Genomic DNA, 16,956 nt, shown 5'->3' on the forward strand with positions numbered 1-16,956 from the left:
TGGAGCCAAGTCTTTACAGATTCAGTTGGCGCTTTGGGATAAGTTCAAAAGGAATGTATAGCATCGCGTCACGTGCAGGATATTGCCCGCGGGACGTAGGTTGATCATCACTAGGTTAGACCCATGACAAAGCATAGAACTGTAACCACAAAACTCGAGTTGAAGTGAATCTGGACTGAATTTTTTTTTTTTTTTTTGTTTGGTTCGTTCTTCACTAGTAAGACAAACATTGCACTTCAGGGACACCCTCAAAGTTTCTCTGAAAGCGTTCAGCATTAACCTAACCAACTGGGAGACAGAAGCGCAAGACAGAGCATCATGGCGTCGCGCTGTGAAAACTGGCGCACAAATAGCTGCGGAAAATAGAACAACGCTGGCAGAAGAAAAACGCCAGAGAAGAAAAGCAAGGCCCACGACACTAGCTCTAGCTGGAATAACCTGCCCAGTGTGTGTGCTGCTGATCATTCCGGGCTCACATAGGTCTCACCAGCCACAGTGCAAAGCCCTCAGCACCCTGGATGACAAAAGTGGTCATCATCGAACCACGGTGGACGAACTATGTAGACAAACGTTGCACTCTATCCAGAAGAAATAAATGAGAAATGGACAAGCTCTCATCCTAATCATAAGAAAGATGACGCATATAAAAAGCTATCCCGACAAGTCAGGGCCGGACACAACAGAATAAGACAACATACGTACCTGAAGCTCAAAATTGGAACCAGTGAAATCTGCCCTTGTGGAGTGTCACCAGAGACTGCTGACCATGTCCTTCATAACTGCATTCTTTACCAAGAGGCCCGTACAGGACGCTGACCCCAAAACACCCCGATAGAAAGAAAACTATATGGAGAGCTCCCTGATTTGGAAACCACTGAGCAGTTCATCTCATATATTTGTCAAGTCATCTGAACACTCCAACATAACAATGAGAACGAGGAAGAAGAAGAAGAACTAGTTAAACAACAAACATGGCAACACTCTGGGACTATTAGTAAAAAAAGAAAAAAGTAAAGTTCCCCTTGCAGACCTTGAGGTTAACAAGGGTGGCCAGCACAACGACCAACCGCCTTTACTTTTCCCTAACTAATGTCAAGGTACCCATTAGAGCTGGGTAGACTCAGGGGCGCCCGAAGATCCTGAAATTAAAAATCCCAGTCTTCACCAGGATTCGAGCCCCGGTCCCCGGTTCGGAAGCCAGGCGCTTTACCGCTCAGCTACCTCGCCTTACCGCTCAGCCACCGCCGCGCCTCCAATATTAGTAAGACAGAAATAAATTCGGTTCTATTTTCATTCTCCTGTATTCTTTTGTTCTGGGCAATACGTGTTTCACATTGGTTTGCCTCGGTCATACTCTGACACCAATACATTAAACTGTCGCATAGACAAAAAGTTTGGGATTAGATTTGTATTCTTCTTGCGCCTGTCATGTTAATAACGTGTGTCTAGGTCTAGTGTCCCAGAGATTGCATGAGAGGATAATAAAAACATGAACTTGTTTTAATAAGATAGGTCTAGCATGTTTGAAGGCATAAAAGAGGTGGGTAGGTACAGGGAGAAAGACCTTGACACTGCTAGCGAGTGACTGTACCAGGAAGCAGAACATACAAAAAAATATCCGTGAATAAATGAAAGGGAATGGGAATAGAATAAAATACTATATCTGCAGGGGTGTTGAATAAATTATGATTTTTTTTTAAAGGAATAGACCAGCGCTTTACAAACTGTGGGCGCGATTTTCTGAAAAGGGTCTCGAAGGCTTTCAACATTTGTTTTAAACGGCCCAAAAGCTTTTTTCAATATCGGCCCGTCCGACTAATTTTTTCTTTTAATTTATTTGAAATGCGCGTTTGACTGTCCACGTCAGACACAATGAAGTTCTAAAAGTTTTGAAGGCAGGGAAACAATGGACTCCGGGAGTCATGCCTACAAGACTAAACAAAAAAACAAAATCGCCTTGGGCAGTATGCTGCATTTAGTTTGAACAACTTGCTTAGATGAAAAAAAAAGAATTGATCTACTAGTCTTACATAAAGGTCCAGGTATTGTTTTGTTCCGATTGGAGAGAAAGGGCAAGTAGCGGCATGGTTGTGCGGTTTGCGCGCTGGACTGTCGAATCGGATTTATCGATGGTCGAGGGTTCAAATTCTGCCCACTCCCATCCCCCGTCGTCATGCGGGAGGTTTGGATCAGGAAGTAAACTATCTTCAACTCTGAAGGAACATCCGAAACATGTAAAACATTTTACAAACATTTTACAAACAAATAGATTCTTGACAATATATTTCTATCCTTCTTTTTGCCCTTTTGTCAATGACTTGTGGCTTCTACTACTGAATTAATAGATTTGGAAAAAAAAATATTGAATACAAGTTGATAAATATTAATTTAGTCTATGAGATATTTTTCTCTCTCTCTCTCTCTCTCTCTCTCTAGTATCTCTTTCTCTTTCTTATCTCTCTCTTTATATTCGAAACGCTAAGGAATAAAAAAAAAAAGTTTTTTTTTCAATTTTTTCACTATTTCAGCTGGCTATCGCATCTACTTAGCATGTCTGCTGTTGACTGTCGGGATAATGATAATGTATCTTAAGTGACTTCAGGTTGAAACTTCCGTAATGATAAAGTTATCACGGGGAACATTAAGTCATAATATTAATGTAATCAATGAAAAACAAAGAGGGACAAGCTATTAACGTACTCCTTGCAATGGTACTCATTTGTAAACACAATAAACACAAAGTGCAACATTCTAGATCGCGGTGGCTGAGTTGTTAAGCGCTTGGCTTCCGAATCTTGGTGAAGACTGGGATGTCCACCCAACTCTAATGGGCACCTGGCTTTATTTATTAAAGTAAAGGCTGTTGGTCGTTGTCATGCGCCGCTGAGAAAAGCCCCCCAATGTCATGCGCCTCTGAGGTTGTGTGTAATTAAAATCAGTTTATTATTAAAATAATTTAGTTGCGTGACTTTAGGTCTAGGGAGTCTAGGGGTTTCTAACGACACCATAGACCAGTGCGCATTACAGGTTTGGAACACACAGGTAGCGTACAATACAGAAGAGGATCTCTTTTGTTAACAAGATAAAAAAGGTTTAAGGTAATACAAAAATAAAAAGGGAAGGGATACGAATGGTGGGAAGAATAATAATGAAGCCTAAAGCAATATGTCTACGAATTAATGATATAATCAAATCATCATGTTGCTGTGCTGATGATACAAATATGAGTGCCCTACAGTTTATAAACATAACTCTAATGTTCCTGCGTTTAGGTTTAGTCCTCTCAGATGCTTATTCCTCTGCCTTGGTGCTGTAGACTGTTCTAGTCCTTTAGCGTGAGCATCAGTGTTGGTAGGTGCCAGCTCCAGCTGAAAACTCCAGTTGAGACTAGAATGGCCCGGCCGCTTATGTATGTCCTCGAAGAGTGAGGGATGAAAGAAGGTGAAGAGATTGGTAAAATGGTCTAGGAACACACCTTTCTGAGTGATTTATTTGGGAAAATAGTCTAGATACACACCTTTCTGAGTGATTTATTTGGGAAAATAGTCTAGATACACACCTTTCTGAGTGATTTATTTGGGAAAATAGTCTAGATACACACCTTTCTGAGTGATTTATTTGGGAAAATAGTCTAGATACACACCTTTCTGAGGGATTTATTTGGGAAAATAGTCTAGATACACACCTTTCTGAGTGATTTATTTGGGAAAATAGTCTAGATACACACCTTTCTGAGTGATTTATTTGGGAAAATAGTCTAGATACACACCTTTCTGAGTGATTTATTTGGGAAAATAGTCTAGATACACACCTTTCTGAGTGATTTATTTGGGAAAATAGTCTAGATACACACCTTTCTGAGTGATTTATTTGGGAAAATAGTCTAGATACACACCTTTCTGAGGGATTTATTTGGTAAAATAGTCTAGATACACACCTTTCTGAGTGATTTATTTGGGAAAATAGTCTAGATACACACCTTTCTGAGTGATTTATTTGGGAAAATAGTCTAGATACACACCTTTCTGAGGGATTTATTTGGTAAAATAGTCTAGATTTAGACTCTAGATACACACCTTTCTTGGGGGATTTATTTGGTAAAATAGTCTAGATTTAGACTCTAGATACAGACCTTTCTAAGTGATTTATTTGGTAAAATAGTCTAGATTTAGACTCTAGATACATACCTTTCTGGGGGATTTATTTGGGAAAATAGTCTAGATTTAGACTCTAAATACACACCTTTCTGGGGGATTTATTTGGTAAAATAGTCTAGATTTAGACTCTAAATACACACCTTTCTGGGGGATTTATTTGGTAACATAGTCTAGATTTAGACTCTAGATACACACCTTTCTGAGGAATTTATTTGATAAAATAGTCTAGATTTAGACTCTAGATACACACCTTTCTGGGGGATTTATTTGGGAAAATAGTCTAGATTTAGACTCTAAATACACACCTTTCGGCCTGATTTATTAAGGTTGATTCTTTTTGCTAAGCAAACGGGTCGTTACAGTCGTTAAGCAGTCCACAACACACACTGCTCGTTAACCGTTGGCCATAGAAGCAGAGGTCTGAAAGGGGAACTTTTCTCTATTTGCAACTTTCTAGAGTTGGCTTTTAATGAAAGAAGGCAACGACCCATTAATCCAATGTTGGAATATGCAATTGCAACTTTCTGAAAATAAAAGGTTAATTAGCACAATTAAGTCTATATTTGTATTTTTAAAAATAAGTGAAGTTCCCCTTTATCAATTTATTGTTGCAGATATCTTGATGTGATGGCGATGTATAAACTCAATAAGCTCCACTTCCACTTAACTGATGATGAGGGATGGAGGTTGGCCATACCTGGACTAGAAGAATTGACAGAGGTGAGATGGGCAGAAGCAATGTTCTCTGTGTGTCGCGCCTTAGAAGATAGTCACCAATAAATCTAATTATCAGCTTCCAATGTACTTTCATTATCCAGTAGTTTATTGTTGGGCTATTAAGGCACCACAGCTGATTCTTTTTTTGTTTTTTTTTTAATTCCTTCTAATAGATTGGAGCATCACGGTGTCATGATCCTACAGAAACTAAATGTCTCCTGCCATTCTTGGGCTCAGGACCGTTCTCAGGACCCCCGGGTACTGGTTTTTATACAGTAGAGGACTACAGGTAAGGTGGATCTCAAGTAAGCGTGCCCCCCCCCCCATACAAATGTGAACCCAGCACAAGTTTTACTCTCTTCGTCAGTACCTTTGGGCTGTTCCCAACAGTTGGTCAATGTCCATCCTGCTGCCTTAACTGGGCTATTCCCAACAGTTGGTCAATGTCCATCCTGACACCTTAACTGGGCTATCCCAACAGTTGGTCAATGTCCATCCTGTTGCCTTAACTTCTTGTGCTTTTTATCTCCTCCTTGCTTTGGTCTCCAATTCCTTAACTCCCTGTGTGTTCCAGTCCAGAGGCTGTTTTGCAATATTTCCTGTTCTTTGCATTTTGAGTCCAAAACATCCCCATTTGGGAATTTAAATTTCTCGCTCTCAAGTGTATACAAATGTAAGGTCCTAAGGAGGGCTCTTTGTTGCCCCTTTCATGCTCTCAGCCTATTTTATTACCCCACAGAGATATTTTGAGATACGCCGCTGCACGACACATTGAGGTGATACCAGAGATAGATTTGCCCGGACACAGCCACGCTGCCATCAAATCCATGCTGGCAAGGTTTAAGAAAATGGAGATGTTAAATGTCACCGAGGCTACCAGGTGAGTTTAGGAGACGAGCTGACCTGACGGAAAATAAAGATAAGTGAACATTAAACGGAAGCCAGAGTCCTGGCTCTACGAGACCTAGAATCTTGTCATCTTTTAGTAAAGGACGCTTAAATAAAACGTATCCTTAATCCCTTAGGGATCTCTAGTGCAGCTGAAATTAAGCTATTCTGTTTCAATCTCAAAGGTTTAAGAATGTGTTGCAGGACCTTGTCGAGCTAAGATAAAAAAAAAATAAAGGCTTTCAGTCGATCCAAGATTAAAAAAAAAAGTTTTCAGTCGATCCAAGATTAAAAAAAAAAGTTTTCAGTCGATCCAAGATAAAAAAAAGTTTTCAGTCGATCCAAGATAAAAAAAAAGTTTTCAGTCGATCCAAGATAAAAAAAAAAGTTTTCAGTCGATCCAAGATAAAAAAAAGTTTTCAGTCGATCCAAGATTAAAAAAAAAAGTTTTCAGTCGATCCAAGATAAAAAAAAGTTTTCAGTCGATCCAAGATTAAAAAAAAAAGTTTTCAGTCGATCCAAGATAAAAAAAAAGTTTTCAGTCGATCCAAGATAAAAAAAAGTTTTCAGTCGATCCAAGATTAAAAAAAAAGCTTTCAGTCGATCCAAGATTAAAAAAAAAAGTTTTCAGTCGATCCAAGATAAAAAAAAGTTTTCAGTCGATCCAAGATAAAAAAAAGTTTTCAGTCGATCCAAGATTAAAAAAAAAGCTTTCAGTCGATCCAAGATTAAAAAAAAAAGTTTTCAGTCGATCCAAGATTAAAAAAAAAAGTTTTCAGTCGATCCAAGATTAAAAAAAAAAAGTTTTCAGTCGATCCAAGATTAAAAAAAAAGTTTTCGACCCAAGATAAAAAAAAAGTTTTCAGTCGATCCAAGATTAAAAAAAAAAAGTTTTCAGTCGATCCAAGATAAAAAAAAAGTTTTCAGTCGATCCAAGATAAAAACAAGAAAAATATTAAAATACTTTTTAAAAAACACAATACCACCTTTATGCAAATTACTGAGCGATTGTTTTTCTCTTTAAATTTAGTTAATGTTAGATTTAAAAACATTTTTTTTTTACCCCGCCCCCTTCCCCCCGAGAAAGAATCCTTGTTAACGTGAATGTATAGATCTAGATAATCTAGTACACCTTTTCATATATCAATGATAAGCATTTACATTCGGATATTCCCGATCGCGATAGTCCTTTCAAGAACACGATAGTCCTTTCAAAACTTATGTAGGATCTAGACCTAGGTTTAGTCTCTATCCAAATTTATATTTATTTTTTTATTACTTAAAAAAATTATAACTAGAGTTTTTCTCATCTGGCCAACGAGCTAATTGTTGTTAATTGTTCTCTCAGCGATACACATCAACTGTAAAATTTCTAGGAAAATCGTTAGACCCATTTTTGAAATCACCGTCCGACCTCCATAAGATAAGAAAAGATAATTTTTATTGGTCTAATTAAATGAAAATTCAGTTTGAAGTCTGGTGTGACTTTAATAGAGCTATGCCCAACTTCTTTTGCCACATTGCCATGAATATATGGACCAAGGAACTTTCCTAGCCCCATGGTAGCCTTAACTTTGATCTGGTTAAATCAATAAGGTCCAACCATTTTCGTCAAGTGGGTTATATAAATATCCAGTGTGTTACAGGCCTATGCATTACTTTTTCTTCCATTTTAATTTATTATAACGATGCATTAATGTACCGATTTCTTGCACAGGCAGTAAAAAATTCGGGGAGGGGGGGCGATAGGACCGCACCTTAGGCCGGATATAGCCCTCTGTCCGTAGGCTATGCATTTTTTAGTTCTATGATATCTAATATTTTCGTTAAATGACATTAGTGACTTTCTTTATTCTTGTCAAACTCCACCACTTTTTATACAATTTTTGTTTGTACAATAGTTTTTTTTTTTTAAATACAGTTCAAAGTGAAGTAAAAAAATAGACAAATACGTATAGAATTTTTGCTTTAATGGTGCAACTGTAAATATCCTTCAACCGCGCCTGGTAGACATTCCTCTTACATTAGATAGCAGGTTCTCCCCTCGGACTCTTCAATGTATGTGGCAAAGGATAAAAAGCTTCTGTCTCCATGGCCATCAACGAGATTTCTCGATTCGGAAACAAAGCGCAGTACATCTCCTTCAACTCCCCTCCTTCAGTTCGTTCTGTGATAGCAACACAGTATGTGTGCACTTCACACCGTGGTGCCTTCTCAAGCCTTGTAGTCCCATACAAGGAACTAAAGTAGCTGTCGATTAAATGTATATTCTACAGGCGAGCCAGTTCGAAAAATGCCCTGAAAATTCGTGAATTGGTCGATTTCTGTTTTATATATATAATTAGGTGTCCTAACTAGTGTTTCCATAGTGTAAATTTTACAGGTTTTTTGATAACCAGAAAGCTCTTACTGTATTACTCTGTCCATATTTAGGTATCTACTTAACGATCTACAGGACCAGTCTGATTACCTGTCTGTCCAGTCATTCGCTGATGACGCTATGAACCCATGTCTTAGGTCAACATACACCTTCATCAGCCGGGTCATCAACGCTTTATATGCCATGCACAGAGACATAAGTCCTCTTAGAGTAAGTATGTACTGTACTTATAACTGGGATGTTTGGAAGCTTCTAATTTCTATTCAGTCTCCTAGACCAGGAACCTACAATTGCTATAGGATGCAACCTTACATGGCACTGTCTTCGATTCTAGAGATACAGTATAAGTGCAGTATTTCACGTGACCACACAGACCCGGTTGCCACCTGCATACTTTGCCACATGTGATGCAATCAAAGCTGTTGTCCGTAGTGTTTATTGCAACTATTACCTAACTCTAGTGTAACTTAATATCTTTAATCTCAGGCATCTCTTTTATATAGTATGGCTTACAGCTGAATATCTTTACCCTGAAACAGAGGACTTTGTCACCGCTATAAAGGAACGAGCTATTACGACTGAAAACTATGAAAGGCTCATCTTGAACCTCAATGTCACACAATCTAGTTGCGAAACTGATACCTCAGCACCAGGCCCTTGACACATGATCTGATGGGAAAAAATAGGACCCCTTACTACAAATACTCACCACGAAAAATTCTCGTCAACCAATTATCTTCTATACTGGGATAGACCTATTTGTTACTGACAAGACGGTGAATTTTGACTAGATTTACTTTTTATCGACCAAAAAATGCAATGATCATGGACATCGCGGTATGACTATCCCAGAATATAGGAAAAACTAAAAGTGAAAAAGATTAACATAAAATTCTAAGCTTATAGGTTAAGTGACTATGGAAGTTGTCTGAAATACATTATGCCTCTTTGTTTTATTCACCGCGGGGAGGGTGGATGTTGACCTCGCAAACACATCCGAGACCCAAGCCTTTCGAAGAATATTCTTGTTACCTGTCATAGAGAGTACTGCTGCAGAACTGTTACGTCATCATCAAATTTTTTTTTAAGGGGACTACAATGAATTTTTTCCCTATAACGAAACTCAAGCCTGTCAGTACCAGAGGCAGAAAATAGGTTCATTTCTAGTAAAATTCTACAATAATAATACTAATAATAACGTTGGCAATAAGAGACATTCTATACCGATTACCTCCCATGCTGGAACACACAGGAACAAATTGAAGCAATAAAATTGAACCAGGCTAATCTATTGTACTGACAAACTAGAAAAACCAAATATTCTGTTAAAACTCTTTAAAATAAAAGCTTATCTAAGGGAAAGAACTCTGCACTTACAATATTTCAATAATACAGAAGCTATTGGCCTTATTTGCTATCAAATAAAATAACTAATTACCAATAACTAGTTGACTAACTAAATAATTTTAAATTGAATTATGTTTTGTTAGTCAATAAAATGTTTTATTTTGAAGTTTCTACTTGATTGGAGAATGTGCGTGGCAGAAATAACATATATAAATATTCTACCAGACAGACGAACTGTGTTGACACAAGATTTGTAAAAATCTGGAATACTTATTGCTAACGCCCTTGCACTATCTCATAATGTTGAATTAGACTGAACAAACACTACCTAACATGGGTCAAGCATAGAAGATGCTAGTTGGTAGTTACTTGTCAATTACCTCCCTTTTATCTTTTTTTTTTCTTCTCTACCCCACCCCTCTCCAATTCTATTAGATGTTTCACTTTGGTGGGGATGAGGTACCAGCCGGAACTTGGCAGAAGTCGCCAGTCTGCGAGAGGCTGAAGCTAAGCGGAGTGACAACTGACCTCAAGACCTACATGGTCACACAAATAGCCAACATGACCTCGCTCTACAACCTTGACCTCGCTGCCTGGGAAGACGGGATTACGTTTGAGGGAAAGCCAATGAAGAGAGATAACTTCCCTAACAAGTAAGTAGCGTGGTTTTTTTTTGTTACTTCCCTTTAAACTGATTATGAAACAACCAACGAACCATTTTTCTCGTACGTGTATTTATTACATTAATAATTCACCTTATTGTTTTATCTATAATATTCAAAATTACAGTATCTCTATTAATCTTGTTTTCGAAATCTTATAAGTGAAATACAATACAAACATACAATATCGTTCAAAACAGTAGAAGACACCATGTCTCATGTAGCTTAGGGAGTTTTGAAGTCAAAATCGGGCCCTGTATACAGAGCTATAAGCTATGCGTTGGGCCCTGGGCGTGCGTCATATGTGGGACACCTATACCGTACCACATCACGATAAGAGGCCCAGGCTCGTCCACCTCTAACGGTCTAGGCCTCATTTTTATTACAAAACATAGCACCCTACGTAGGCACTGTACTATTGGCCGCTTGACTACATTACATAATGTATCTTAATTATTCTGTATGAAAGATTTTGCATTATAAGGTTAATAAACGTAACTAATGAATCAAAAATATTATGCATTAAAAAAATCAACAAACTAGATACCGTAATAATAAATGTCTTCTAAACCCGCTGGGGTCGAAAAGTAACTGTTAATTACACAGGAGAATCATAACACTTGCAATAAAACTAACAATTACCAAATAAGTCCATGTAGGATATCTGCTCTTTGTGAATGACAGCAGGCGTTCAGTCAAGGAACAATATTTAGCAAGATTTTTAAAAAAAATTATTTTCCTTTTTAATTCTGATGCATTCAAGTCCATAAGCTCGTTTTAAATCCCATGTCCTATGTAATGGTCGTGAGCCTCGATGCTCTTGATTTGTCGAAGATGCCTTGCATGGTTGGTGTTGTTGAGGTCGTTGACTTGTAGCACCAAATTGAATATAAGCTTGATCTATTGTTCTGTATACAGTTATAACGGCGCTATTGTTTGTCTAATATATATGTAACGAGCTGTGTCGACACTGTTAAAAACTGTTGGTGAAGACAGGTGTGTGTGGCCGAGCGGGGCATGTGACCAGTTGACTACTGGGAGGCAAATACATGCTTGAGAGTGCTGCAGATCATAAAGATGGTCTAGTGGCTAGTGTCAGAAAGTGGCTAGTTCGCAAACTGCTCTTAGCACTGCGTTGCTGCTTGACAGAGTTTGTCGTACCGGAGGGTCACAGGTTCGTGCCCTGGTTAGTGTAGTGCCTTTTTTCGTTATAATTCACCCACCATTTTCTATCATTAAAGAGTTGGACCCCAATTCTGCCTTTATATATGAAGCATGTATGTATCGTCATGTGCGTAGTGCCTTTTGACCTATATTGCTTGTTAAAAAAAAATGGTTGAAAAGGTACAGCCTTTGTTTGTTTGTTTGTGTGAAAAGACGAATTAACACTCTTAATCATTTTACAAAGCTTATATTAACTCACTCCGTCTGTCTGTCTGGTACACATTTTGTTATCCCAATTCGTACTCTCGGATCAAGTTAAACTCTTGCACTATTATTCTTAGTCAAAGACAATTCACGAATTAAATAAAAAAATTAACCTGTAAAAATATTTATTTAGTTTATATAGAACAGGGGTGTTTAACATTTCAGTAGTGATAGATATGGCATTGATTTCGCTGTTCTTCCCATTAGATAAGCTTTTTTTTTTTTTTTTAAAGTATTTTTTTTTATTTTGTTTGTACGTGTTTTGCGTACTACAGAAATATCTACGTCTACGCCTGGAATAACGTTTGGGAATGGGGGACTCACAAACACGCCTACGAGTTTGCAAATAGTGGATATAAGGTCTGTATTAGTGTTTGTGTCTTTGCTTTTAAACAGCTATATATGCCATTATACTTGTTTGTAAGCAGGTATAAGTGCTAGGAACCTTGTCTGTATCCAGGTTGCACATAGAAACACATTCACAGATAGGCCTATACTTAAACACAGATAAACACTCACGGATACTGACATACATACACACACTCACAGATACATAAACATACACACTCACAAATTCTTACACAGACACATATACACAGACACACATTCAAATATATTTACACAAAGAGCTCACACTCATAGATTCTCACACACAGACACAAATACACAAATTCATACTTAAATCTGTTAACACACTCACACTCACAGATCCTTACAAGCAGACACATACGCAGATACTTATGTATACACAAATTCGCATATTCTTATAGGCAGACAACTGAGACATACACATACACACACTCACAGATACTTATACACAGACAGGCATGCATAACGTACAGACACACAGACATATCGCTCTGAGAAAGTCATTAATTAATCTCATTAATTTATTTAAATTTATTAAACCTACCAAACATTCTATTTTTGTATGTATATTTATTTATTTTATATATATATTCCTCAACATACAACTAGAAGTCCAGAAATGTATGCCCTGGTAGTTATTAGTCTTCTAACTTTGCTATTCTTGCATAGGTCATATTGACGCCAGCTACCAACTTGTATTTCGACCACCCCTACGAACCCGATCCCATGGAGAGTGGGCTGTACTGGGCCACCAGGTACTCGGACACCAAGAAAGTGTTCGTCACTCTGCCAGAGAATCTCTACATGAATGCAGACACTTACAGAAGCGGGCGAGAGATCAACATTTGCGAAGGGGGGAATACAGAAGAGGACTGCCCCCGTTTGGAGAAGCCAGATAATATCGAAGGTGATAGTAGGTTTTTAGTACAAAGCTTATATCAACTCACTCTGTCTGTCAATCTCTCTGGTAAAAAGTGTTTACTCATTATTTCTCCCTCACCCATTCTCGGATTAAGCTGAAACTTCACATGATTATTCACTGATATAGACAAAACATGAATCAATTTTTAAAAGTAACCAAATAGTCAATTAATTACTGGTAATTAATTATTTTGTTTGATACCAACAAGGAAAACTAATCCTATCAGTTTTCACAGATATGGCTAACTTTGTTGGGTTTAGTTCCCTTAAACTATTGTTAACGCTATTTCTCCCTCACACATTCTCCGATCAAGTTTATATGTTAAACAATTATTTATTGTAGCTAACAAAACATGAATCATTAAAAAAAGTTAATCAATTAATTAATGACAATTAAATATTTTGTTTGATATCAAATAAGGGAACTAACTTGTACATTATTGATAGATTTAGTTTTAAGAATGGAGTTCTTCCCCTTTAGGTAATTTTGGTTTTCATCTTATAAAGGATTTTTATTATATTTTGCTTGTTGTACATCTAAATCTACAACTGTTTTATTGTTTTGAGTCTTTGAATGGATAAATCTTGACAATGCCATAATAACTTTATTGACTGGGTTGAAGAAAAACAGTATAACTTCTTTTAAGTTGATAGTATGTGTTTCCTTGAACTTTAACCCTGATCATTTACCTAAATTGTTTTTTTTTTCTTTGTTGTCCAGGTATCCAAGGAAGTTTGTTTGGCGAACTGCTCAGGTCTCAGGCCATCACTGACTACATGCTTTTGCCCAAAATGTTGGCGCTAGCAGAAAGGGCGTGGCATGAAGGTGAGTTTTAAACTCATTTAGATGATAGGTCCATACCCCGTATAGAAGTTAGAGCTATGGAGATGTCAGCCATTGAGAAGTCAGGCATTGAGATAATACAGCTATTAATGTCAGCCATTGAGATAATCACCTTCACCTATCCCTTTGTCTGTTGAACCGTTGGGACTACACAAGATTTGTCGACCGTCTTTCTCCATTCCACTCTGCTTTTTGCCTTAGATAGAACCTCTTTCAATGGCAGGCTCGCTAACCATGGGGAGTTTGCCTCATGATACTATATTTAATCATCACTCTTGCACTTAATAATATTATGTCACTTTGTCTTCTGAACTTAGCTGGTTGTCCTGCTTGGGTCGCAGCTGGCTGTGTCCTGGCTTGAGGTTCTGCAGCTGGAGGTGGCGCTCTAGCGGGTAGAGGGACGCCGGTGATACCGTTCTTGTGGAGTCTCGATCCAAAGTTCTGGTATCTGTAGTGGGCACAGTAGGGCGGGTGGACGGATACCGTGGGCACAAGTGTACTGCGGGCAGAGCTGATCTGCCGTGGACAGCGTAGTGCATAATTCCTAAACCGTAACTACCCCTGTTCCATGCAAGGACCGCAACTCCAGCTAACTAGACACTGATGTCGGCCCCCATTGTGGAACGGCATGACTGACTTTTTGGTTTGGGTAATTTGGGTTGCGGACTTTTTGGTTTGGGTAATTTGGGTTGCGGACTTTTTGGTTTGGGTAATTTGGGTTGCGGACTTTTTGGTTTGGGTAATTTGGGTTGCGGACTTTTTGGTTTGGGTAATTTGGGTTGCGGACTTTTTGTTTCATCCCCACCCCGAGTGAGATAAAACAAAAAAAAAAAAACAACTACAAAGCTCACCCAAGCTGGGGGCCTTGTTCACTTCCCTTTCTTAGCATATCTTGTTTAACTACTAGATGTTTCTAAAGAGGCTGAATCCTCCGTCTTCATATATATCAGAGTTGTCAGCCACTGAGATTCTTCTTCTTCTTCGTCCTCATTTTACATGTCGGATCAGTAATCCTATATCTGAGTGGTTTCCAGATCAGACAATTCTCCGTATACTTTTGTTTTATAGGAGGGTTTTGGGGCCAGAGTCTTGTTCGGGCCTCCTGATATAGTATGCAGCTTTGAAGTGTACGAGCGTGTTATGTTCCCAGCGCACGACCAATCAACCGCCTCATGTCTGATACCCATTAAAGTTGAGTCGCAATTCTTAAAAATCTGGAAGGCCATAATCCTAAATTTAGCCAAGATTCACACTCTCCCACAAGGCCCAAACTGTTCCTGTATGTTTCCAGTATTGTTCTCAGACTATTATGACCCATAAAATTGCATGTTTCAAATGGTATTAGCTTACTGACTACAACAAAACTGCATATTTCAAATGGTATTAGCTTACTGACTACAACAAAACTGCATATTTCAAATGGTATTAGCTTACTGACTACAACAAAACTGCATATTTTAAATGGTATTAGCTTACTAACCATAACAAAATTGCATGTCTCAAATGGTATTAGCTTACTGACCACAACGAAATTGCATGTCTCGAATGGTATTAGTTTACTGACCACAACAAAATTGCATGTCTCGAATGGTATTAGTTTACTGACCACAACAAAATTGCATTTCTCGAATGGTATTAGTTTACTGACCACAACAAAATTGCATGTCTCGAATGGTATTAGCTTACTGACCACAACAAAATTGCATGTCTCGAATGGTATTAGTTTACTGACTACAAAAAAACTGCATGTGTCGAATGGTATTAACGTACTGACCACAACGAAATTGCATGTCTCGAATGGTATTAGTTTACTGACCATAACGAAATTGCATGTCTCGAATGGTATTAGCTTACTGACCATAACGAAATTGCATGTCTCGATTGGTATTAGCATACTGACCACAACGAAATTGCATGTCTCGAATGGTATTAGCTTACTGACCATAACAAAATTGCATGTCTCGAATGGTATTAGCTTACTGACCACAACGAAATTGCATGTCTCGAATGGTATTAGTTTACTGACCACAACAAAATTGCATGTCTCGAATGGTATTAGTTTACTGACCACAACAAAATTGCATTTCTCGAATGGTATTAGTTTACTGACCACAACAAAATTGCATGTCTCGAATGGTATTAGTTTACTGACCACAACAAAATTGCATGTCTCGAATGGTATTAGCTTACTGACCACAACAAAATTGCATGTCACGAATGGTATTAGCTTACTGACCACAACAAAATTGCATGTCTCGAATGGTATTAGTTTACTGACCACAACAAAATTGCATGTTTTATATGGTATTAGTTTACTGACCACAACAAAATTGCATGTTTCAAATGGTATTAGCTTACTGACCACAACAAAATTGCATGTTTCAAATGGTATTAGCTTACAGACCAAAACAAAATTGCATGTTTCGAATGCTATTAGCTTACTGACCAAAACAAAATTGCATGTTTCGAATGCTATTAGCTTACTGACTACAACATACTCTCTTGTTCCAAATATTCTCAGCCTACTGGGAGAAAGAGACAGATAAGGTCAAGCTGCAGGAAGGAATGAACGAAGACTGGACGAAGTTCGCCAACACACTGGGTCATAAAGAGCTGGCCAGGCTGGACAGACTCGGCTACAAATACAGGATACCACCACCAGGGGCAATGTATGTACCTAAACCCGATAGTCTATAAAAAAGGGTTTTAACTCTTTCTCTCCCTTAATTATTTTCCTCGATTCCATAGTATTATTCATTTCGCTCATTTGTTTGATTAAAATTCAATGACTTTTGTGTTTGTTATCAGAAAATGTTATCTTTGGTATTGAATTATAGGAGAATAATAATAATAATAATAATAAAAATAATAATAATAATTTTGTTTCTCTTTATCGAAACTCGACCCTGGCAGCGCCAGAGAATGACTACTCGTTCATTTCTAACATAATAATAATAATAATAATAATAATCTTTATTGTCCGTATGGAAATTTGTCTTACAATTTGTGCATTACACCAAATAAAAAAGATTATAACTATAAGAAACCAAAGTGTACATTCACACCAGACTCACAATTTGAATGCTCTTTTTACAGAACACAAATTAAAGTTTATAAATCTAAAATCAGTATAGTTAAATGGATGTCCAATCAAAGTTGGCATCGTCAATTAGGAGAGAATAAGTTAAAAATGTAGATGAAAACTGTGTTGTAGAGTTGTTGTTTTTTTTTACAATCCGAAAA

At 37.7% G+C, this 16,956-nt stretch overlaps 1 protein-coding gene across 6 annotated transcripts in view; it reads left to right on the forward strand.

The window, feature by feature from the left end:
* LOC106055840 (beta-hexosaminidase-like) overlaps positions 1–16,956 on the forward strand; it is a 46,763-nt gene that overhangs the window by 25,884 nt on the left and 3,923 nt on the right. For 5 of the 6 annotated variants that reach the window (XM_056027059.1, XM_056027060.1, XM_056027057.1 and 2 more), the window contains 9 exons: positions 4,772–4,877; positions 5,048–5,163; positions 5,614–5,754; positions 8,196–8,352; positions 9,925–10,142; positions 11,855–11,939; positions 12,618–12,855; positions 13,591–13,695; positions 16,235–16,382. In XM_056027059.1, coding sequence (XP_055883034.1) covers positions 4,772–4,877; positions 5,048–5,163; positions 5,614–5,754; positions 8,196–8,352; positions 9,925–10,142; positions 11,855–11,939; positions 12,618–12,855; positions 13,591–13,695; positions 16,235–16,382 — 1,314 coding nt within the window. The remainder of the gene's footprint in view (positions 1–4,771; positions 4,878–5,047; positions 5,164–5,613; positions 5,755–8,195; positions 8,353–9,924; positions 10,143–11,854; positions 11,940–12,617; positions 12,856–13,590; positions 13,696–16,234; positions 16,383–16,956) is intronic. The other variant, XM_056027058.1, reaches the window with a different exon arrangement.

Source organism: Biomphalaria glabrata, chromosome 4, assembly GCF_947242115.1.
Source record: "Biomphalaria glabrata chromosome 4, xgBioGlab47.1, whole genome shotgun sequence".
Taxonomy (NCBI): Eukaryota; Metazoa; Mollusca; class Gastropoda; family Planorbidae; genus Biomphalaria; species Biomphalaria glabrata.